Source organism: Nelumbo lutea, chromosome 4 (assembly GCF_056320005.1).
Source record: "Nelumbo lutea isolate HS-2025 chromosome 4, American lotus-T2T, whole genome shotgun sequence".
NCBI classification, from domain to species: domain Eukaryota; kingdom Viridiplantae; phylum Streptophyta; class Magnoliopsida; order Proteales; family Nelumbonaceae; genus Nelumbo; species Nelumbo lutea.
The window spans coordinates 78,556,730-78,582,424 of NC_142687.1; the positions used below are offsets into that span (position 1 = coordinate 78,556,730).

A 25,695-nucleotide genomic window follows, 5' to 3' on the forward strand; every position below is an offset into this window, starting at 1 on the left:
GATAAGGTACTAAGATTGAAAAAGCTTTCTATGACCTAAAACAAGTACCATGAGCATGGTACAGTCGGGTTGATGGTTACTTCATCAATCAAGAATTCAGGAGGAGTGAAAGTGAGCCTACTCTATACATCAAGACCCAAGGTAACTCTAACACTCTCATTATTTCTCTATACGTAGATGATCTCATCTATACAGGAAACAATAAAACAATGACAAAGGAGTTCAAAGAAGATATGATGAAAACGTTCGAGATGAGTGATCTCGGATTAATGCACTACTTTCTTGGCATCGGGATCAATCAAGAAGAAGAAAGTAACTTTATATCATAGAAAAAGTATATAGAGAATCTATTGAAGAAGTTTAAGATGGAAGGATGCAAGACGGCCGCTACACCACTCGTTACAAATGAGAGGTTCAAGAAAGAAGATGGTCCAAAGAAGGCTGATGCCTCAATCTACAGAAGCCTTATTGGGAGTTTACTCTATCTCACAACTACGCGGCTAGACATTATGTATGCAACAAGTTTACTCTCAAGGTTCGGGCAAAGCCCAAGTCAAGTTCACTATGGAGCAGCAAAAAGGATAATAAGATACTTGCAAGGCACAAAAGAATATGGCATTTGGTACAAATCCACTACTAACTCAAGATTTATCGGCTATACTGACAGTGATTGGGTAGGATTAGTGGATGACATGAAGAACCTCAGGCTATGCCTTCTTACAAGGATTTGGAATAATCTCTTGGGCATCAAAAAAGTAAGCCACAGTAGCACAATCATCAACAAAAGTTGAGTACATAGTAACGGCAACAACAACAACAACAACAACAAGTCAAGCTATATGGCTAAGAAGAATACTTGAAGACATGGGTGAGCGGCGAAAGGAACCGACAATGATCTATTGTGACAACAAGTTTGCTATAGAAATGGAAAAGAATCCAATATACTACATTAGGACGAAACACATTGTAATCAAGTATTACTTTTTACGAGAGGCAACTAGCAAAGGAGAAATTGAGCTCAAGCACTACAAGTCTGAAGAACAATTAGCAGACATTTTCATAAAGGCATTACCGTGTTCAAAGTTTGAATTGTTACGGGAGCAACTAGGAGTTACAAGAAAGTGCATTAAGGAGGAGTGTTAAAAAATAATCCACTTTCCAGAGGTTTCTAGAAGTTCAAACTTCTAGAATTAATTAGCACTCTAGAAATTAAATCTCTAAGCCTCTAGAAAAAGTAATACACTTTCTAGAAGTTCTAACTTGTAGAATGTATTTGACTCTAGAAGATGATAATTTCTAGAAAACATAAAATTTTAGAGAGAGATGTCTAGAATTTTGATTGGCTTTGCTCCACCTATTTGGCTCTACTATAAATAGGGCTAAGCTTGTACATTTGAGAACAACCCAATACAAATTCCCATTTTCCCAACAACTCGAGCCTTTATCATTTGCTACAATCCTATCTTACCTAGTCTACTCTCTCTCACATCCCAAGTCCTAACAACTCTACTCTCCTCCATATCTCAATAAAAACAGACCCAAATGACGAGAACGACCTCACAGATCAGAACAACTTAAACTAGAGAGTGACGAAGGCAGCCTAGGAGATAAAGAGGAAGAAATTCAGTGGAGCTGAATATAGACAGATGGATAAGATAGATAGATATCTTTAGATTTAAATTTGTCTCAGTCAGTCAGTCTCTCAGATGCTGTCCTTATTGGCACCAGATAGAAACCAGCAATTGCAAAAGGTAGAAGATGAAACAGATCTGCCATTGCTGGTAACACCGTTGATGAAGATCTCTGTTTCGTCTTCATCCTCCCTCTGGATTGAACCTTCGAGACCTCTGTTTTGTCTTGGATATTTTTCTTCTACTTTCTCATGTAAAACCAAACACTGGAAAGTTAAAATTTTATACTTTGCCATCCCATCCGATCCCATCTTTTTCCATCCCATCCAATTGTTCCTACAAAACAAACGGAGGCTAAGTGATAACGAACGGGGCTAAAAGCAAAAGAAGAAAGTGAAACAAAAGCAACCGTTAAAATAGATAGAATTTCATGAATTTCAGATGAAGCAAGTCGCCACGTGTTTTAGTTCTAGCTACTTCTTCTGTTATTTGTCCGCTGGACCACCATTAAACCTGAAACATAATTTTGTCCTTACAACTCTCCCACCATCGACCCACATTATTCTCCATCAATCAAAAGATAAAAAAAGACAACTACAAATACAATACCCAAGTGCTTTAACATACTGTATCGATCTATGGTTGTATGCTTGGTGTATTCTCTACAATTTTCTACCAAATGTTCATACGATTTTTGCCTATAAATGTGGCTATCCGAACACCATGCACCATCGCCAAACTGAGAAAATCTAGAGAAAGGATTGAGCTTGAGCGAAGTGAAGTGAAGTAAGAGTAGGGAAACCATGGCATCGGCTTCTTCATTTCAACTTATGATTCTTGTCATACAATGTTTAGCAGCTCTGAGTGTTTCACATGCTACTAGTGTCCATTTCTTCCTTCATGCGCAAGTGGTGAGTAGAAAAGACGACCCAGAATTAATCATTCGTTAATTCGTTTCTTTAATTGTTTGCACTAATTGTGACAGTTGTGTATTGATATTTGTTTTGTTAATTATTAGTGGGCAGGGTCGTTTTGTGCGTCAGAAAAAGGTTGTTGCTTCCCAAACACAGGAATGGTTTCGCAGGAATTCACTGTGCATGGCCTCTTTCCATGCTCCAGTAGTGGGACCAGACTGATGAACTGTGATCGAGGCAACTCTTTAGATCTGTCGCAGGTATGTATTTTCTTCTTCCTATCTTCTCATCAAGAGCGACGTCGTACAAACTTGTTTATTAATTTCCCTGCTATATATATGATGATATCGATCGATATCGCCTTTTCATGGTGTAGATAACAGGCCTGCTTCACACAATGCAACGCAAATGGCCGTCGTATTCATGTCCAAGCAGCGACAGCACACCGTTCTGGGCTCACGAGTGGTCCAAGCATGGAACCTGCTCACTCTCTGTCTTCGATGGTCAATACGATTACTTTAAAGCAGGTCTCGACTTGAAGGACAAAGTGAATATCCTCCGGATCCTCAAACAGGAAGGTAATATTATATTGTTGCAGGCATGAAGATAAATTCAAGTTTCTTAATTTTCACTTATATATGTAAGCAATAATAATGATGCAGGGATTAACCCCGACGGGCAGTACTACAGCTCGGAGAGAATCACACGAGTCCTTCAGATAGCAACTGGAGTAACTCCTGCACTTGACTGCACTGTTGATAAGTTTGGCAAATATCAGCTCTACCAAGTTATGTTTTGCGTGGATAAATCTGGGTCTGAATTCATGGATTGCCCCGTCTACCCTGAGCCCACCTGTACTTCGATCATTAGGTTTCCACCTTTCAGAGGATCAGCTGCTGAAGGGATTTACCTTCGTTCCTAGATCCTTAACTGTTGCTTTTATTTACTCTAGCTATTAAATAATTCACCGTTTTACTGGTGAAAGTGAAATGTAGCTCGAATAATAAAATATGGATATGATCCATGCGATGTATCTCTATGTTGCATGCCTATCAAAAAGAAAGAGAGATCTATTTCCATATTTGTGCAGTACTGTTTTGGCCTTTGGGTTTATGAAAAACCCAAAACTGAATTGCTTTAGGTAGGTCGAGCTTTCAACCTTTTAGGTTCATCATTTCGTGGTAAAGATGATCAATCCAGTTGCTTTCTCTCCAATAAATCTAACGAGGAACAAATAGTCTAAATCTTATATATATATATATATATATATATATATATATATATATATTGGATGGTGTATGCATGTTTTCATGTTTTTCCATTTTTTTGTATTTTATATTTTTTTTTTGTTTTAAAAATGTAAATAGTAATCCTTGCTTATTTTCTTTTGCCTTAGGTTCATCATTCAAGGTCACAATTAGGGTAAAATTCAAGTTTACAATTTTGACTGACGAACGTCTTGAGAATAAATACAACATTGAATAACTCCCATCTAAATCTCTATAATTTAGACTTTTAAACGGGATCGAGTTTAGTAGGCACAAAAAAGTAATCACATTAAATTAGCACTTAAATATTTTGACAACTTTCAAAAGTGGGTGTTAATTTTTTTCAAGGGTAGGTCCGATTTATTTTAAGGGACAGGTGTCAAAAATAACTCTAAGTGCTCATTGACTATGCTTACCTTACAACTTTATGTCTACCTAATCCGAACTGCTTTTAAGCATCTTTTCCTAGTATTATTTTATGATTACATTCTTAGCAAATAAAGGAAAATTTTCAAGCCGTAATTAACTTCAAATACACCAACCGAGTGGTGGATTGGTTGGCACGTAAGTGGATAAGCCCCAGAAGACATGCGGTTTCGAGCCTTGTTACTAATGGCTCCAAATCCATCTTTGAGAACTAGATAAAAAGTGCAGTAGGGCAAAAAATGCAGTAATCAATACCAAAATAAATTTAAGTTCAAGTACAACATTATCATAAAGTCCTATAATCCCAACGAGCTGATTTTTGGGCAAGCTGACTTTCCAGGTAGCGCCCATTCAGTTTTGGATTGTGTGATGCCAAATGAGGTAACAGGTTCTTAGGGGTGTTCACTATATGGTTCAAACTGTAAAACCGAATTGAATCAAACTGAATTTATAGTTTGGTTCGGTTTATACCTAATAAACGGTTTGATTCGGTTTGAGAATTTTCTAAATTGTGGTTTAAGGTTTTGGTTTGGTTTATTGAATTTTATAAACGAACCAAACAGTAAACCAAAATTTTATATACATATATAATATAATATGAATATTTGATATATAAACATTATACATAATATATCTAAATGAAAGGCATAAAATTAAAAATATATAATAAACTCTTTATTTTATAATAAAAGTTTTATGTTTTAATTTTTAAAGGATCTATTTGGGCTTTCTAATTGGGTTAAGTCCAAAAGAACCATAGAATGGTGCAAAGTCCCTAAACCGTATTAGAGACTGCACCAAACCGAAATAAAACAGTTTAGTTTAGTTTGGTTTCTATACCAAAATGGTTTGGGTCGGTTTAAAATTTTCTAAAACCGTAATTTACTGGTTTGGTATGAGATCTCCCAAATAAGCGTCAAAAACCTACATAGAGATAATGACTGGCAGGATAAATTAATTTTTTATGTTACACACCAACTTTTAGCAAATTCTGGATCTCCTACTCACAATTTGTACCCACATCCACACTTACAGAGCACCACCACAATGTATTCAGAACATCTCCCCATGAATGACAAGGGAAATATTCCCAATGTGCAGTTGTCATGTCTCGTGGTTAGAGATGCGGGAACATCTCGTGGGTAGCAGATCCTTTTAGCATGGAAGATTCCTCCTTTAAAGCCCAACCTCCCCTGTAAACAATCTAATTAATATGGACAAATTTAATTATATTTATACTAGTATAAATGATTTTTGGACTTCTTAATTATAGAAATTGCCCATCTGGTTTTAAGTTGCCTTCATTTAAAGACGAGGGCAATAATGACAATTTGATCAACTATAGCATTTACTTAGAAATCTTTTAGTATAAGGTGTCCATGCTTTTCAAGTTATCCTTGGTTAACTGGGCAAAGAAAAATATGCTGCAAAAATAAAATAAAATAAAATAAACAAAATATTTTTTCATTTCTTTTTTTTGTTTTTTTTTGTTTTGTTTTTATATTTGAAACAAAAGAAAAAAAATGAATCTAAAATTTAAACCGAAAATAAAATAAAATAAACAAATGAAAATTATTCTTCAAGAAATAAACTAAAATAAAATAAAATAAACAATTTTTTTTGTTTTTTTTTATCTGAAATAAAAGAAAAAGACAAACCAAATAAAGCAAAAAAATCGAATGGGATATTAAAATAAAGAAATAAGAATAGATCTATAAACAAAAGGGAAGCAAAATAATACTAAAAATAAATCAGACCTAGAAAAAAGAAATTAATTAAAATTTCAAAAATAACTATTCTATCAAAAAAAGAGTTTGAAAATAAAAATAAGAAAATTAAAAATAAAATGGAACGACTACACCTGAAATGCAATCCAAATGCAATCCAAATGGAAAACCCTTTACGAAGGAAGAAACTTCTATTCACACTTGTTCTTTGACAAAAAGTTTCTAGGGGGGGTATTAGCCCAGTAGTTAGAAAAAAAGCAGAAGTAACATTTCTTCAAAGGGCATGCAGGCCCAAACAACTGTGAAGATGAAGTATTTAGTGGGCATCCCCAGTCTGGCCATTGGCCCCAATGTTTCCCTTACTAGTCACTTCTTGCCCATCAACCTGCAATGAATCGTCACCACCTTGGTCCTTGGTCGTCTCCACAACCTCAACTGATTGTTGGGCGTCAGGGAATGAATCCAATTGATTAATGTCAAAGTTTGGGAAAACCTTTGACACTTGGACCATACAATCCTTGAAACCCTACAAAAAAGCACGGGAAGTAAAGTAGGCCAAGTCCCTTTTGTGCTCGTCTGAGGCCTTATAGTTAGACACCACATGTAAAGATAATTCTTCAAGTTAGTGCTCCATCGAGCTAAGGGAAGATTTCAACCCCTTCACCAACTCCTCCTTCGCTGAAACCTTGGCCTCAGCCTTCTTACGGTGCTCGTACTCCTCACGAGCTTTACTCTCATCTATCTCTCGCCCTGCCTACGCTTTAGACACTTGATGCTTGAGTCGCTCGGCCTCCTGTGATAGACACAACTGAATCAAAACCCCCACCCTATCGTAGAGGCCAACGGAGTAGGAGACCATCTATAGAAAGAAATATAAGTTAGTTCAAACCAGTCCAGATACTATAACAATCGATGAAGTCCAAAATCATACCTTGACCAGCTTATCCAACAAGGCATTCCAAACCAAGTTAATGGAGTGTTGGATTCCATACTGACAATCACTGGGAAGCACCATCCCTACGGAAAACTATTAGCTAATCTCAAATGTGCACAAAGATTCTCCCTCTCTGACATTCCAAGTTGGTTGGTAGACCAGACGAGCATTCAGGGGCTCATGATCCTGAGAATCAGAGGAGTACGGAATAACTTGACGAGATCCACTAGAAGTCCCCTCAGCTCAACGCGCCCTCACTTGCAGCTTCTTAGCAGACAATGGATCTCAGACGCCTTCGATCGGGCACTTCTCAACAAGTACCTTCTTCTTGGATGCCTCGGTCTTGGTCCTTGTGTTATTCGTACCTTCCTTTGGCTGCCTCCAAGGCATACACTCGGCCACACTCTTTTTTGCGGTCTTCTTCGACATAGCCATAATTAGAAAGTAACAGTATAGCCTTCATGCTGCCCTCCATCTCTACAACAATGAAGTAGCAGCCTATTAGAAAACTGCACCAAAGCTCGGCCAAAGCCATAATTAGCAAGTAATAGGAGTGTCAATACCAAGGGGGGCAGGACTAAGGCAGGCTATCACCAAGGCTTCCTCCCTCACCAAGGGTCCGACGTGAACCACCCCGCTCAGTTGAAGCCAATTCATCGTGGCCTTCTCCTCATCACTACTATGTGGCATGATCCTCTCGACCAGTGTATCTGGGCTTCCCCAAATAGTTTGGAAAGACCAGCCTTTGGGACAAAATACGAAGGAAATTTTCTTCTTCCAATTATGCACAAACAATGGGTTGTCCACCACTTTTCCTTGTCGGCCCTAGAAGTACCACAACCCTACACCATCAAGGCATTTTCTTAAGGCAAATATGCTTCGAAATATATTCACTGTTATAGAGACCCCTTGAAGATGAGCCATCACCAAGACAACCACTATCGTCCTGATATTGTTGGTAGCAAGTTGGTTAAGGGTAAACTTGTAATGGTTCAACAACTCGAGGATTAAAGGGTGCAGAGGAAAGCACACACCAAAATGAAGATAATGCTCATGGATGCAAATTTCCCCTTCAGGGTAGAGCCACGGCCAATCACCAACATAGGGGACTCGAACCCTATAGTCCCTTAGAATAAAGTACTTCTCGGACAAGGCCAAAATATGCTCCTTGTCATGTATACTATCTAAGTTTGAGCAAGGATAATGCTCTAGGGTCATGCCACGAACCTCGGCTTCAGCCTTCTCCTCACCCGTCGGCCCCTCAACCTCTTCAACATCTACCACAACGAGAAGCACTAGAGTATTCCCTGGCGAGTCCACCCTCGAAGGCCCAACAAAAGGACACTCAAGGGTGTCACCCCTTGGCCTGGTGTACCCATTGTTCTCATTAACGGAGTCCATGCTTTGATGGTCATGCTCGGCTCATCGAGATGCAACCCTCTCTCGCAAACCTTCCACACTGGACACTCGAGAGGATCCCTTGGAACTACTATTGGTACTATCACTCCCGTTGTTGGTGCTAGGAGTACTATTGGGATCACTCCAATCTGGAAGGGTGTAGGCCTCAGGACTGGAATCAAAAGTCTACACAGTGGAACATGAAGCCTTACCAAGAAAAGATTTCTACGAAGAAAAGAACTGAAGAAAAATTTATTAGGAGACGAGGTGGTCTGAGAAACTCCAAGCAAGTGTACTATGAACAAATGGTGAAGCCTCTCCCGTCTCCCCCTCTTTCTAAAGGGAAATGGACGGAAAAGATTCACTCTATTCGATAGTCATAAGCGAACCGCCTCACCCACCCATGCTGACGGCCTCCACATGGCATCGACCTTGAGAGACGAAATGATGTAAAGGCCCAAAGTCGGTTCGCCCATCGTCCCCGATTCCACATATGCCAAACCGATGTGACCATTCAACCATCTGTCCCAAACACAGCTCTTGAGCAGCCGAAGCAAGGCCCATCCTAGACATGACACTATGATCGATGAGTCCAGCATCCATCCCAAATACAGTTATTAGGCACTAGAAACAAGAACCCTTATGAGACATGGTGACTCAACCATAACCACGTTGATCAATTCCGCTCGCAATCCTCGAACAGTGAAAAGCTCGACAAAGTTATTGGCAAATCTCATTGGTCGAGGCTGAGGGCTTAGCATAAGTCACTCGCAACCCTCAACCTCAGCCTCGAGAGTGGGGGTTAAGTGATATAGGTATATTTGGTAGGCCTGCCAGACCCTGACACGTGGCATTGGCCAGTGGTATTTTTAACATAGGCAAATCTCATAAGGGCAATTGGGTAATTCCCGCCCTTAACGATTATAGAGCACTTAATGTGGTCATATATTCTGGGAACATTTACTCTTGAGTCACTAATTAGGGGGTCGTGGTCGGCCAACTTCTGCTTGAGCCCCCCTACATGACCGAAATCTCTGGGATGGTTACATGTCGTGCATTACTCCCCACCTGGGCAACTCCTACTATAAAAGGGATGCTACAGCTAAAGATGCACACACATAGTTGAGCTATCACTTACACTCTTGCGGCGACCTTAGCTTCTTTTGAGCCCTCGGTTAACTTGACTGTTAGAGTCCTCGACCCTAGGAACACTCCCAAGGCCTCTTATGTCTTTTCACTCTTAGCAAGTGGGACCTACAACCCTCGGACCTTGGAAATTATTATTGGACTTTAATGTCATTAGAGATTAAACCCAATGGGGTTTGAATGATCAATTACATGAAGAAATACACGTGCACAAAATATCTAGGAAAATAATGTTTTCCCTTATTAAAATCAGTTTTCAAATTGTCCTACATTGGAAAATTACGGAACTTGTTTTATGTTTTTAAATAGGAGCTTATTTACACTCAGAAATATAAAGAACAGAGTATGCAGGCTTGCTACCGTGCAACGTGTGCACGTGTGCGATACAATAATGTGCTTTAGAGGCACACTTTGATGACTTCAACGGTCACAATCCGATCGGGTGTGATCAAGAGGCACTATTCAAAATTAATAGTCATTAACTATTAACTAACTTTTAACAGTCACAATGTTTGAAATTGTGACTATTCAATGAGCCTTTTCTGAACTATCACCTTCCTCTTCTCCATGACTCTTCAGAAACTATTTAAGGAATGTGAATCGAGAATTTGAACACAAGTTTTCAAAAAACCACTCTTGTCTTTCTCAGTTCAATTTGCTACTATCTCACATAAGGTTTTTTTTGGAGACTTCAATTTTTTTAGTTGCAGATTCTCGCCGAAGACTGTTGTATCATGTGAACGAATTTGCCTATATCCCAATAGCAAACTCAGTATAAGTGAGTGAGATAAATAACATTTTAAAAACAATGCCTTTAGACACACCTCAGAACGCTTCGCCACAAGATTGTGTGACCCCATTTTTTTCAACAATTGCTCCGCTCCCCTGTCTCCAAATTTGAAAGCATCGACAATTTTAAAATGGAAACCATTCAATGGTGGGTTTTGGTATTACTTACATGCGTCAAATTGATGATTCAAGGCAACATTTTCTTTTTTAGCTGAATAATATCTTGGGATATAGACAAACATGAAAGAGATGAAGATAAAAGAGGATATAAACTTGTGGAGGAAATAAGATAACATGTTTTACATTCTACGTCAGATGATTGGATTGAAAGAAAATAGTTGTTTTGTCATTTTAAGCATTAATGAGAAAACATTGCTTTATCCACTTTTGCCTCCTAGTAATATTTAATATTGGACGGGATGCAATGCGGCACGTCAATTTTATAAGTCTATATCTCATGGTCATGGCCCGTAGTTTCGGTTGTTTATAAGAAAGAGAAACAAAAGCTACTGCTAAAATAAATAGAATTTCATGAATCATAATTTTCTCTTCTTCGTCCGCTGGACCACCATTGAACCAGAATCATAATTTTAAGTCCTTTCAACACTCACACCCATCCAACAACATTGTGCCATGAACGGAAAAAAAGGAAAACTACAAATACAATACCCACGTGCTTTAACATCCTAAACTGGGTGTATTCTCTACAATTTTCTACCAAATGTTCATACGATTTTTGCCTATAAATGTGGCTATCCGAACACCATGCACCATCACCAAACTGAGAAAATCTAGAGAAAGGATTGAGCTTGAGCGAAGTGAAGTGAAGTAAGAGTAGGGAAACCATGGCATCCGCTTCTTCATTTCAACTTATGATTCTTGTCATACAATGTTTAGCAGCTCTGAGTGTTTCACATGCTACCAGTGTCCATTTCTTCCTTCATGCGCAAGTGGTGAGTAGAGAAGACGACCCAGAATTAATCATTCGTTAATTCGTTTCTTTAATTATTTGCACTAATTGTGACAGTTGTGTATTGATATTTGTTTTGTTAATTATTAGTGGGCAGGGTCGTTTTGTGCGTCAGAAAAAGGTTGTTGCTTCCCAAACACAGGAATGGTTTCGCAGGAATTCACTGTGCATGGCCTCTTTCCATGCTCCAGTAGTGGGACCAGACTGATGAACTGTGACCGAGGCAACTCTTTAGATCTGTCGCAGGTATGTATTTTCTTCTTCCTATCTTCTCATCAAGAGCGACGTCGTACAAACTTGTTTATTAATTTCCCTGCTATATATATGAGGATATCGATCGATATCGCCTTTTCATGGGGTAGATAACAGGCCTGCTTCACACAATGCAACGCAAATGGCCGTCGTATTCATGTCCAAGCAGCGACAGCACACCGTTCTGGGCTCACGAGTGGTCCAAGCATGGAACCTGCTCACTCTCTGTCTTCGATGGTCAATACGATTACTTTAAAGCAGGTCTCGACTTGAAGGACAAAGTGAATATCCTCCGGATCCTCAAACAGGAAGGTAATATTATATTGTTGCAGGCATGAAGATAAATTCAAGTTTCTTAATTATCACTTATATATGTAAGCAATAATAATGATGCAGGGATTAACCCCGATGGGCAGTACTACAGCTCGGAGAGAATCACACGAGTCCTTCAGATAGCAACTGGAGTAACTCCTGCACTTGACTGCACTGTTGATAAGTTTGGCAAATATCAGCTCTACCAAGTTATGTTTTGCGTGGATAAATCTGAGTCTGAATTCATGGATTGCCCCGTCTACCCTGAGCCCACCTGTCCTTCGATCATTAGGTTTCCACCTTTCAGAGGATCAGCCGCTGAAGGGATCTACCTTCGTTCCTAGATCCTGAACTGTTGCTTTTATTTACTCCAGCTATTAAATAATTCACCATTTACTGGTGAAAGTGAAATGTAGCTCAAATAATAAAATATGGATATGTCCATGTGATGTATCTCTATGTTGCATGCCTATCAAAACGAAAGAGAGATCTATTTCCATATTTGTGCAGTACTGTTTTGGCCTTGGGTTTATGAAAAACCAAAAACTGAATTGCTTTAGGTAGGTACAGCTTTTAGCCTTTTAGGTTCATCATTTCGTGGTAAAGATGATCAATCCAGTTGCTTTCTCTCCAATAAATCTAACGAGGAACAAATAGTATAAATCTTATATATATATATATATATATATATATATTATATTGGATGCTATATGTCAGCATGTTTTCATGTTTTTCCAATTTTTTTGTATTTTGTATTTTTTTGTTTCAAAAATGTAAAATAGTAATCAATGCTTATTTTCTTTTGCCTTAGGTTCATCATTTAAGGTCACAATTAGGGTAAAATTCAAGTTTACAATTTCGACTGACCAACGTCTTGAGAATAAAGACACAACATTGAATAACTCCCATCTAAATCTCTATAATTTATAGTAAATATGACTTTTAAACGGGATTGGGTCTATTAGGCACAAAAAAGTAACCACATTAAATTAGTACTTGATAAATATTTTGACAACTGTCAAAAGTGGGTATTAATTTTTTTCAAGGGTACGCTGAGGTTATTTTAAAGGACAGGTGTCAAAAAAAATTTTAAATGCTCATTCACTATGCTTACAACGTTGTGCCTACCTAATCAGAAAGGAAAATTTTCAAGCCATAATTAAGTGCAAATATACCAACCGAGTGGTGGATTGGTTGACACGTAAGTGGGTAAGCCCCAGAAGACATGCGGTTTCGAGCCATTGTTACTAATGGCTCCAAATCCATCTTTGAGAAGAGTATATTGTTGCCAGATAAAAAGTGCGGTAGGGCAGAAAAGGCAGTAATCGATACCAAAAAAAAAAAAATAAGTTCAAGTACAATATTTTCATAAGGTGTTATAATCCCAACGAGCTGATTTTAGGGCAAGCTGACTTTCCAGGAAGCGCCCATTCAGTTATGGATTGTGTGATGCCAAATGAGGTAACAGGTTCCTAGGCGTGTTCACTATATGATTCAAACAGTAAAACCGAATTGAATCAAACTGAATTTATAGTTTGGTTCGGTTTATACCTATAAATGGTTTGATTTGGTTTGAAAATTTTCTAAATTGTGGTTTATGGTTTTGGTTTGGTTTATTTAATTTTATAAACCAACCAAACAGTAAACCAAAATTTTATATACATATATATAATATAATATGAATATTTGATATATAAACATTATATATAATATATCTAAATGAAAGACATAAAATTATAAATATATAATAAACTCTTTATTTTATAATAAAATAATAATAAAAGTTTTATGTTTTAATTTTTAAAGGATCTATTTGGGCTTTCTAATTGGGTTAAAGTCCAAAAGAACCATAGAATGGTCCAAAGTCCCTAAACCATATTAGAAACCGCACCAAACCAAAATAAAACAGTTTGGTTTAGTTTGGTTTCTATACCAAAACGGTTTGGCTCGGTTTAAAAATTTCTCAAACCGTAATTTACTGGTTTGGTATGAGATCTCCCAAATAAGGGTCAAAAACCTACATAGAGATAATCACTGGCAGGATAAATTAATTTTTTATGTTACACACCAACTTTTAGCAAATTCTGGATCTGCTACTCACAATTTGTACCCACATCCGTACCCATAGAGCACCACCACAATGTATTCAGAACATCTCCCCATGAATGGCAAGGGAAATATTCCCAATGTGCAGTTGTAATGTCTCGTGGATAGAGATGCGGGAACATCTTGTGGGTAGCAGATCCTTTTAGCATGGAAGATTCCTCCTTTAAAGCCCAACCTCCCCTGTAAACAATCCAATTAATATGGACAAATTTAATTATATTTATACTAGTATAAATGATTTTTGGACTTCTTAATTATAGAAATTGCCCATCTGTTTTTAAGTAAGATGAGGGCAATAATGACAATTTGATCAACTATAGCATTTACTTAGAAATCTTTTAGCATAAGGTGTCCATGCTTTTCAAGTTTTCCTTGGTTAACTGGGCAAAAATGTAAACTCAGCTGTTATAATGTTCTCTTTAATATATAGCTGTTATGATGTCCATGCTTTTCAAGTTTTCTTCCTACAGTGCCTTGGGCGTTTGCAAAAGCACTTATAACCACCAAAAAGATGAAACATATATTAAAAATTAGTGATAATCTATACTGAATACCCTTATTTTAGAATATAATCCCTCTCTATGTGAGGGCAGAAATCATAATTATTTGAGCTACCACAATTTCATTCTAATCTACCTCATTAAGTTCTATACTTTTAATGCATTAAGTTCTATACATTTCTCTAATATTATATATTTATTATATTAAACAAAATGGTTAATCAAATAATATATACACACACACATATATATATACTGAAGGAAATGGTGTATGGAAAGAGCCCTTAGAATTCACAAAATGGAATAGATCATATCTTGTAATGGCGTTGACCAGGTGATCTATTCTTCATAATGGAAAGCTATATTTGGGGCATGCCTTGTTCATATTTGTGAAGTCAATACATATCCATCATTTCCCATTAGCTTTTTTAACAATGATCACGCTAGATAGCCATTTAGGATAGTATACCTCTCTAAAGAACTCGGCATTGAGTAACTTATCCACTTCCTCTCCAATAGATTTTCAATGCTCCAGTGCAAAGTTCCTCTTCTTTTGCTGAATTAGCTTACAGTTTGGGTCCACGCTCAACCTGTGAGTAATGACCGAGGGGTTATAGTTGGTCTGGCATCAATTGCATCTTCTCAAATGCCTCATAGAATAAGACATCAACTAAAGAAATGTTGTCTATGAGGATTCTTCTCACTTCATAGTTGACGATTATCATCAAAACCACCAACGCATTGCTGTGGGGTATAGACACACCTCTGAGGTCATCATTTGAAAAGGAGATAAGCTCCTCCAGCCTCTGCTTCTTTTGTACCCTATAATCAACGTTCAACTATCGAGAAGGTAGTCTCTCCCCCAGAAGCCGAGCCACCAGCAATAACTTCAATGACCCCAGTCAGAGTATGATTAGGCTAGGGATCAGCTAGTGATGGTGCAAATGATAATGTTGGAATTTCATCGCTGATGTAGTCTTTCAAATGTCCCTATCAAATGAGGGACTCAATCTCATTATTGAGATTGTAGCAATCTTTGGTATCATGGCTCGTGCTATAGTGAAACTTGTAGTATTTCTTGGGATTTCCCCTTCTAGGGTTCATTTTCAAGTTGGCAAGCCACTTCATGTACTCCTGCTTCCCTACTTGCATGAGAAAATGAGTTCGAAAAGATTTCAATGTGAAGGGATAGGATATCCATCACATGGACGCCCAAAAATCGTAGAATAAGGGGGAAATTTTCAAAATTTTTTCTCTCCCTTTGACTGGGAATCGCATTTCCTATTGAGAAAATCATATTTTTAAGGATAATTCTTGAACCATAAACTGAACCAGATCTAAACCAAAAGGAGTAGGGAGGGATAATACCTGATACGAAGAAGCAATATCTCCCAATGGAGTTGTTCAGCCCAAGGAATGAACCAAAATCTACTCTCACTGAAGATGGCGCAGTGCAGGGTGGAGTAGAATCAACAGTGTTCTTCCAAAAGAACTTGACCCTTCGCAAGAATCAACTAGATGAACTGTGAATACAACTCCAATCAATCTTTTCTCCAAAAGATTGGTATCAAGATCAAATCTTGATTTCTCCCAAGAACTGGAGATTGAACAGCTAGAGGCGGCAGTTGTAGAAAGGAGGCGGCAAGAGAGGATTTGCAAGGTGCACAATTCTCTCTTCTTGTAATCTCAGCTCTGAAGACAAGAGTGTGTTGGTTGCATCTATAAAGGTTGCTGCCCCCTCCTCCTTTTATAGACTTAAAGGGATCAGCTCCTAATCCCATTCGGAGCTGCTAATCCAAATCATATCTAGATAAGAAGTTCCTTTAAGTGATGAGGGATAACCCTTATCTTATCTGCAAATCAGATCAGTCATCTCCTAATCTAATTAGGAGGTTTCCAGATCTAAATCTTATTTAGATCTTGGACTCTCTAAGTGGATAGGGTCTAGGCCCAATCCTATTAGCTGATCCATCTCAGAATTCGCCCCTTAAGTGACTAATCAAATTAGCCCAGTTCGAAATGGGCTTAAGGCCCATTTAAGGTTATGTATTGATTTAGCCTTCCAAACTGCTACCTAGTTGGGTTCCTTGTATGGCGTGGGACCCAAACATTGATCTACACATCAGCCACATGGTTTCAACCAAGCCTTTGTTACAAGGCCTGGTCAAATACACTGTTATGGACAGTGCACCCCCTAAAACCCATCTCATGGGCTCTATGGGCCCAACACTTACCCTAAGTGGTCCCTGGGCCAAACCAACTTGTAACACCCAGGGACTGTGGGCAGATGCAAAATTAGCCCATCAGGTATTATCCTCAATGGTCTTACACTTATCCTCTCAGCTCATAATGATCATACACTGCTCGACAAGAGAGGACCTCTCCCTCGGCTACAAAGAACAGTGTTGCACTCTCTGCTTATATGGATCCCGGGAATTAAAACCTTTTGCAAATAATTTCGAAACCATAATATATATACTTTCATATCTCATATAAAATATATTTTTCAAAACAAATCTCAACGATTGAAATCGGCTGCCGGCAGTCTTGGTTTCCATCAGTGAGAGTGCATCCCCGATCATTACCTTTGTCTGACAAAGGGGCTGATCCTATCACTATGATCACCCACTCAGATGAATTCTCAGACTGTCCCAACATACCCAGGTTTTGACCCCTACTAAGGATCTCATTGATTGGTACATCAAAGACAGCCCAATCCGACACTTAGTGCAGTATCATAATCGAGTCTAGGGGTCGGGTGTAACTTTCCAGTTTTGCCCGTCAATCTCCAAGGTGCAGGGCAATACTAGAAATCTGGTCCAGTTCAAAGATTTAATTAATCCTACACTATATGTGCCTAGGGTCTCACCCTGGCAGCTGAGACAGGCCACCCCAACCAACTTGGTGGCACCACAGTGTCAGCCTTGTCAGGATAGGTCTCCCTAGACTGACCCACTGGCTGTGAAAATTCTAAACTAACACGAGTCTCATTAAGTGTCTAGTTTAAGGGTATTACATAGAAACATACCAAGGGAACATGAATCAAATATGCACTTTTATTCATTTACAATAAACTCATAGAGTATATCATCTTGATTGAAGCTAAGGGCATACAAAACTGTCTAACAGCTCCCACTTGCACTTAGGTCCAATCAGGTACTAGCCGGAGTCCCATGCTTTCCACGTGTTTCTCAAACACTTTCTGTGATAGTGGGTTTGTCAATGGGTCTGCTACATTTTCCGTTGATGCTACCTTCTATATCAGGACGTCCCCTCTAACAACAATCTCCCTGAGTACGTGGTACTTTCTCTCGATGTGCTTCGACTTCGAGTGGGCTCGTGGCTCCTTAGCCTCTATTGTTGTCACACAACAATGGGTTGGGTGATTTGCTGGACGGAACTACTCCCAACTCGTGAACGAAATTCTTCATCCACACGGCTTCTTTGGCAGCCTCACTTGCGGCAATGTACTTGACCTCGGTCATGGAGTCTGTAGTGGACCCCTGCTTGCTGCTTTTCTAGCAAACAACACACGATCTTGTCGTGAAAACATATCCAGATGTAGACTTTCTATTGTATGGATCCGACTGGAAATCAGCATCTGTATACCCTTGAACTTGTAGTGAGCTACCATCGAATACTAGACAAAACTCTTTTGTCCTTCGATGGTACTTAAGTATATTTTTCACAGCAGTCCAATGCTCCTACCCTGGGTTGGCCTGAAATCTGCTTACTACACTCACTGCCTAAGCAATGTCAGTACGAATGCACAGCATGGCATACATGATGCTCCCTACGGCAGAGGCATAGGGAACGTCTTTCATGCCATCAATCTCCTCAGAAGTCTTGGGAGACACCTTCTTGGAGAGAGTGACTATGTGCTTGAAAGGAACATTTCCTTTCTTGGAGTTTTCCATGCTGTATCTATTGACTATTTTGTCAATGTAGGCAGATTAGGATAATCCTATTATCCGCTTTGATCTATCTCTATAGAGTCGAAGACCTAGTATATAGGAGGCTTCTCCAAGATTTTTCATGGAGAATTGCTACAAAAGCCATACTTTCACCATAGTCAACATTCCTACATCATTCCCAATGAGTAGAATGTCATCCACTTATAGAACAAAGAAGGTAACCTTATCTCCACTGTACTTCCTGTAGACACAGGGTTCATCCGGATTCTGCTTGAAGTCAAACGGTTTGACACCAGAGTCAAAACGGATGTTCCAACTTCTAGAAGCTTGCTTAAGTCTATAAATGGATCTATTAAGTTTACATATCATGTTTTCCTGACCCGCATCAATGAACCCTTGCGACTGCTGCATATAAATATCTTCAGTAAGATCTCCATTCAGGAATGCAGTTTTGACATCCATCTGCCAAATCTCATAATCATGGTATGCTGCTACAGCTAGCAGGATCCTAATGGATTTAAGCCTGGCCACAGGCGAAAAGGTTTCCTCATAATCGATGCCCTCTTTCTGAGTGTACCCTTTCGCCACCAGATGAGCTTTGAAGGTCTCAACCCTACCATCGGGGCCCTTCTTCCTCTTGTAAATCCATTTGCAACCGATTGCTTTTACCTCAGAGGGCGGATTTACTAGAGTCCAGACTTCATTGGTCTCTATTGAGTCCATCTCTGCTCTCATGGCCTCCACCCACTTCTGGGAATCTATGTCCAACATAGCTTCCGCGTAAGTCACGGGATCTTCCTCACTAGTCATGGTTTCTACCAGGTAACAAACCTGGTCATAACCATAATGGACTAGTGGCCTGGATACCCGAGTGGATTTTCTAGGTTGGTCACTACCTGAAACTTGTGGGACATCTCCCACTGATCTTGAGCTCTCCTCATCAAGAACAATTTCCTGACGATGGGTGTCCAGGATGTAATCGGTTTTCAAGAATTGTGCATTTCGACTGCAGAACACTTTCTACTCACTTGGGTCATAGAATATGTAACCTACATAGTCTTTTGGGTAGCCTACAAATAGGCAACGGATGGTTTTGGATTCCAACTTGTCTACACTCATTCTTTTAACGTATGCTGGACAACCCCAAATCTTCAAGTGTCTAACACTTGGTTTCTTTCCGGTCCAAAGTTCATATGGAGTATTTGGAACCGATTTGGTTGGAACCTGATTCAGCACATAAATCGTAGTCTCTAATGCATAACCCCAAAAGAATGTGGCTAAATCTGAGTGTATGAGAAGCGACCGGACCATATCCAATAAGGTCAGATTCCTCCTCTCTGAAACACCGTTAAGTTGTGGTGTAACAGGAGGAGCTAATTGTGATACTATCCCATTGTCCTTTTAGTAGTCCCTGAATTCATCAGAGAGATACTCACCACCTCGATCTGATCGAAGGGCCTTAATTTCTCTCCCTAACTGTTTCTCAACCCCTTGTCTAAACTCTTTGAACTTTTCAAAGGATTCAGACTTGTGTCTCATTAGGTACACGTAACCATATCGTGAGAAATCATCTGTGAAGGTGATGAAATACACGTGTTGATTTCGTGTCCTAACACTCAGGGGACCACATACATCAGTATGTATTAGGTCAAGTGTGCCTGTAAATCTTTCAGGCTTATCGTTAAATGGCCGTTTTGTCATTTTGCCTTGTAGGCAAGGCTCACAGGTGGGAAGATCTTCTACAGTTAGAAAATCCAAAGGACCATCCTTTACCAACCTTGTGATTCGGTCAACACCGATGTGGCCAAGTCGGTAATGCCATAAACACATGGGATTAACTGTATCACGGGCTCTCTTCTTGGGGATTTCAGCCGATGTAGTTTCGATTATGTTAGTTTCTAGAGAAGGATGTAGAACATAGAGACCGTTCTCCAGTTCCTCGTATGCGATGAATCTGTTATTTCTTTTAATAGTAATCGTATTACTAAAGAAGATAGAATAACTATTTGCACACAGTTTTGAAACAAAAATCAAATTTCTCCTTAAATTTTGTATATAAAGACAATCTTTCAATACAATTATTCCTTCTCTAAAAATTAACTCCACGATTCCTATGGTCGTGACTGCAACAGTTGCAGTAGTCCCCAAGTAGAGTGACTTCTCCTTCACTCAATTTTCTGCTTACCTTGAACCCCTACAGTGAGTTACACGCATGAGTTGAAGCCCCGGAGTCAATACACCAGGATGCAGAAGCTACCAATAAATTGGTTTCTATGACACAAGTTTCGAAATTACCTTTCTTGGATTCCAGGTAGGCTGGACAGTTCCTTTTCCCGTGGCTGGTCTTCTTGCAGAAGTGACAGGCATCCGATGCTTTGTCTTTCTTCTGCTTCTTGGGTTTGGCAGCCATCTTCTGGGGATTTCTCTTTGCCTTACTTTTATTGCCCGATTTGCCAGTTTCAACAAGCATGGCAATGGGCTAATCCTTTTTAATCAATTCTTCGGCCCTCTGCAAGCTGACGTTCAACTTGTTCATGTTGTAGTTCATGATGAATGGATTAAAGGATGGAGGTAGAGAGTTGAGAATAGCATCGATCTGTGTTACCAGATCCAGCCCGTATCCAAGAGCCTCTAGTTCGTTGATATAACCCATCATCCGGAGACAATGGTTGTGAACTTGTTGGTTCTTGGACATCTGCGTGGTCATGAACTGTTTCAGGACCTTCTGCCGAGTAGAATGATTATGCTCTTCGTACATTGTCTTGAGACTATCCAATACGTCATTGGCAAGTTTGGTCTGATCGAACTTCCTCTGAATTGGATTGTCCAAAGATGCAATGATATAGCAGTGGGCAAGGGAGTTTTTCTCCTCCCATTCTTGGTATTCTCTTCTATGGGCCTCAGAAGCCTAATCTCCCAGACGATTCGGGGCAGGACTCTTGGCTACCTTATGCAACTTTTCAGAGGTTAAGACCAACATAAGGTTCTTGTACCAGTCGGCATAGTTTGGGCCCTTAAGCTTGTTGTTGTCAAGAAGCTTTGCAAAAGATTCGTTTGCCATTTTCTGATAAAAGAGCAAACATCAGTCTAGAACCTAATTTGATTCATGTTAATTTCATAGATATGGATTTTAATTTATGATCCATTTCCATTTATTCATCTCTGAGATTTCCCTCCTTTCTCAGTGATGGAGACTACGGGTTGTCTCTGGAAATGTGGGATATCACATAGATGGCATGGAGCCAACTGTTTCAGCTATGATGAACCTACAATTTATCTATATTTTATGAGGTTTTTGCATGAAATTTTATGCTGGTTTAATTAGATTTTGCCCTATTTTAGCTTGATTACAAGAAAGATTTCAGGGGGAGCCAAATCAACAAAAAGAAGGCAAAAGAAAGAAAGCCCAAAATTTATCAAGTTCAGCCCGGCCCAGCCATGAGAGCAAGGGAGTTTTCATTCGGCCCAAGAAGTGCAAGATAACTCTTTGGAAAACCCAAAGGAAGAAGCCTAGCAAGAAGGAAATTTCGGCCCAGCCCATTTTTAGCCCAAATAACAGCCTAGAGTGTAGCCCACATGAGCTCAAAAGCAAGCTAAGTTGTATTCCAAATAGCAGCCCAAAGGGAGCTAGGGGCGACAACTCCTAGATGTTTCTTGAAGAGAAGGAGGGAGCACTCTAGAAGGTTCATGAGGGGTGTAATACACCCAATTCTAGAGACTTCAAGAAGGGGCAAGAGCCCCCTTGAAAAACTATATAAGGAGGCCTCTAGGAGGGGGGAGAGGTGTTCAATTGCTTGAGAGGAAGGCTCTCCCACTCTTAGAGGTTCGGCCACCTTGAGAGAAGAGAAGAGAAGAAGGCTAGGCGCAAGGAAGAAGAAGAAGAAGGGCTGAAGGAAGTTCAAGACAAGCAAGCTAGAAGAAGAAGGTGAGTTCGAATTGAGGGTTTGTGATTCAAAGATCTTTTGTAATAAATCATTTGTAGTTTCATTCTCTTTTGATTTGAATTCAGTTTCTTAGTTATATTTTCTTTCTTCTTTCTCCTTGTTTCCATTCTTCCTTGATGTATTTCAGCTTGTAAAATTTCAGTTCACCAATCTAATTCTTTTTGATTCATTCAAATGATCATGGATTGTACTTGAAGTTTCTTGAATAAAGGTGTTATTGCAGATCAATTCGGCCAACTAACCTTCAAAACTCAGATCTGAATTCTCAGATCTGAGATTGCAAGATCTGAGTTGCTTGAAAGAGAATTCAGATCTGCAATTTTCAGATTGGCCGAATTAATCTACAGCTTGGAATTCCTAGAGTGCTTGAGAGAGACTCTAGGAATTCAGATCTACTATTCAAGAACTGAATTGAGTGCAAGGTTAGAGATAACTTGCACAATTCAGTTGGTGATCAATTCAGATTTGCATTGATGCCTTAGAAGTGTTTGAAGAAATGCATGCATGGGGATTAGATTCTTGCTAGAGATAGAAGAACCGTCACTCATGCATAGGATGAACATGCGCTTGAGAGAGGCTGTTCATGACCTTGGGGTTTCACCAAATCAAGGCTCAATCATGATTTATTCGAATGATCCAAATTGATAGATTGCTGAATTCTGAGATTGACATTTACTGCTTACTCTTCTAACCTGATTTGGAGGCAATTGGGCCAATGATTTAGATAGATTTTAATTTAGGATTTTATTTAGCTTTCATTAAAGTTTTGATTCATTTGTTGATCAGATAAGAAGTGCTCAATTTAGTATTGGTAATTGTTTCCTAAATCCTCGTGGGAACGATACTTCACTCACTACTTTATTACTTGAACGGCTAGTGCACTTGCTAGTGTCACAATGAGCCACACATCAAGTTTTTGGCACCGTTGCCGGGGATTTATAGAAGCAATATTAGGAAACATTGAGCATTCTTAATCTGGTATCATTCAACATTGCATTCATAGTTGGTTTAATTTGCTTAACTTTACATTTTACCTTTGAATGCAATTGCTGTACTACTGTAGTTATGTTTCTTCTTTCTTAAGTAGATTACTTTCTTTTTCTGGTTTCAGTTTCATTTTAATAAAGGCATATTTGATTTCTATTCAATCTTGGTGTTGTTCCCTTCAAAAAGAAAAAAAAAAAGAAAAAATTCACAAAAACATGAGTGTTGCAGATCTGAGTTGCATTCGGCACTCAGATCAGTAGATTTCAGATCTGCAGCACTCAGCCGAAAAGAATTGCTTGTGTTTCAGACTTTATTATTCTTTTCTTTCATTACAAAAAGAAAAAAAAATATATAAAATGAAAAAAAAAGGGGAGATCTTTTGAACAACAAGAGGAGCAATTGAGAATTCGGATCAGAATTTAGATTTGAGTTCAGATCTGAATTCTGCTATTGCAGATCTGCAACAGTTCAGATCTGAGTTCCTCTGAACTCAGACCTGAACTGATGCAATTTTGAGGGGAATTGGGTGTCATCACCACCCCAATTCACCCTAGGACACTTCTGCTATTCCCCAAAAATAATTTGGTAGCAATAACTGAAGGCAAGGCAATTGAGAATTCAGATCCGAACTCAGACTTGAGTTCAGACCTGAATTCTGCTGTTGCATAACTGCTCAGTTCAGATCTGAGTTCAGATGAACTCAGACCTGAACTGATACAAGTTTATGGTGAATTGGGTGCCATCATCACCCCAATTCACCCTATGATAAATCCGACATACCCCAAAGGTAATTGGATAGCAAAGAATGAAAAAGAAAATTCAGATCTGAACTGATACAGATCTGAACTATAGTTGAGGACTGAACTGATACAGAGCACATTTTGGATTTTGGGTGACTTGAACATTTGCTTTATCCACTTGTAACCGAGCTACATTAGCTAAGGAGGTGTATGTTTGGATTGAATAATTGTTATGCCTCAGATATTTAAGAAAAATTAGCACTTTCCAAGTATTTCTATTAGCATTCAGATCTGTAGCAGGGCTGCTATAGTGCAACAGTTAGCAGACCTGATTTCAGATTTCTACAAAAGTTGTATGGACCGAATAGCTTGCAATACCAAACATTGCAGACCCAATTTTCAGGTCTTAGCAAGTGTTTGATATGCATCAGCTATACAGGTTTGAGCTTCAATTGTAGAGCTTAAAATCCTTAACCCAAGCCTAACTCAAGACTGGTTTTAGTTTATTTCAGATCCTTTTAAATTATTTTTCAGATCAGATCTGATTTCAGCCCTAAAGCATCACAGACTTGATTCCAACCTTAATGGATGTATATTGTAGTGTATACCAATGAGTGTGTATGATATATACAGCTCAGATCTGAATTATTATTTGTTAATTTCTCTGGACTAACAATACCAAAGACTTGTAGATCTGAACTCAACTAATTTGGGTCTGAATTCAGATGTTGCAATCGATGGATGTAGATAAAGGAACCTTGAATAAGATGATTGGTTTAAATCTGCTTTTAGTATAATCGGCTTCATTTATTCATGATAGGATGTAGGTTTTTGTATTCCAATAATTCACTTTACATTTTCAGTGTGATAGGATTAGTTATTTATTTTCTTTTGTGAATATTGGCATTTTTATTGCTTTGAATTTAACAGTTTATGACAAGCAGACCTGAACTGGAAGAGATCCTTTACGACCCGGAGATTGAACGGACTCTCCGTGTCCGTTTGAGAGCTGCTAGGCAAGTCAGACAAGAAGCACAAGAAATGGCTGAACAAAGAACTATGATGGATTATGCCAAGCCCACCCTCACCGGGACTATCTCCAGCATTATCAGGCCAACTATTGCTGCCAATAACTTTGAAATTAAACCGGCCATAATCCAAATGATACAAAATACGGTTCAGTTTTGTGGTATGGCCCATGAGGATCCGAATGCCCATATTGCTAACTTCTTGGAAATCTGTGACACCTTCAAACACAATGGGATAAGAGATGATGCCATCCGGCTGAGGTTATTCCCATTTTCTTTGAAGGATAAAGCCAAAGCTTGGTTGAACTCATTACCGGCAGGATCTATAGCCACATGGGACGAAATGGCCAGCCGTTTTCTCTCTAAATATTTTCCCCCTTCTAAAACTGCTAAAATGAGGAATGACATCACTACTTTTTTTCCAGCAAGAGGGGGAATCTTTATATGAGTCATGGGAACGATACAAGGAGCTGTTAAGGAGAGTTCCTCACCATGGCCTCCCCATTTGGCTGCAAGTGCAGACTTTCTATAATGGTCTTACTGACTCAAATAAGACCATATTAGATGCTGCAGCCGGAGGATCCATAAATAATAAAACTCCTGAGGTTGCCCATGCACTTATTGAGGAAATGGCAGCCAACAACTATCAATGGCATTCGGAAAGAACTCAAACTAGGAAGCAGCAAGGCTTGCATAATGTTGACACTTA

The 25,695-nt window shown here is 39.0% G+C and overlaps 3 protein-coding genes and 1 non-coding gene across 4 annotated transcripts; 3 read left to right on the forward strand and 1 right to left on the reverse strand.

Annotated features, from left to right (window-relative positions):
• The first annotated feature begins 365 nt into the window (after positions 1–365).
• On the forward strand, positions 366–791 carry LOC148861211 (secreted RxLR effector protein 161-like). The gene has a single exon (XM_088985023.1). The coding sequence runs from the start codon at positions 366–368 to the stop codon at positions 789–791; it is 426 nt and encodes a 141-aa protein (XP_088841149.1).
• Positions 792–2,256: 1,465 nt separating this feature from the next.
• LOC148861212 (extracellular ribonuclease LE-like) lies at positions 2,257–3,626 on the forward strand. The gene is made up of 4 exons (XM_088984362.1): positions 2,257–2,542; positions 2,650–2,805; positions 2,922–3,123; positions 3,208–3,626. The coding sequence occupies exons 1-4, from the start codon at positions 2,435–2,437 to the stop codon at positions 3,465–3,467; spliced, it is 726 nt and encodes a 241-aa protein (XP_088840488.1). The 5' UTR covers positions 2,257–2,434; the 3' UTR covers positions 3,468–3,626.
• Positions 3,627–10,788: 7,162 nt separating this feature from the next.
• On the forward strand, positions 10,789–12,268 carry LOC148861213 (extracellular ribonuclease LE-like). The gene is made up of 4 exons (XM_088986263.1): positions 10,789–11,186; positions 11,294–11,449; positions 11,566–11,767; positions 11,852–12,268. Exons 1-4 carry the CDS (start codon positions 11,079–11,081, stop codon positions 12,109–12,111), a joined length of 726 nt encoding a protein of 241 aa, XP_088842389.1. The 5' UTR covers positions 10,789–11,078; the 3' UTR covers positions 12,112–12,268.
• A 13,109-nt stretch (positions 12,269–25,377) lies between these two features.
• On the reverse strand, positions 25,378–25,485 carry LOC148861214 (small nucleolar RNA R71). Its single transcript, XR_016095278.1, has one exon. It is a non-coding gene; the product is annotated as a small nucleolar RNA R71 (small nucleolar RNA).
• Positions 25,486–25,695: the final 210 nt, after the last annotated feature.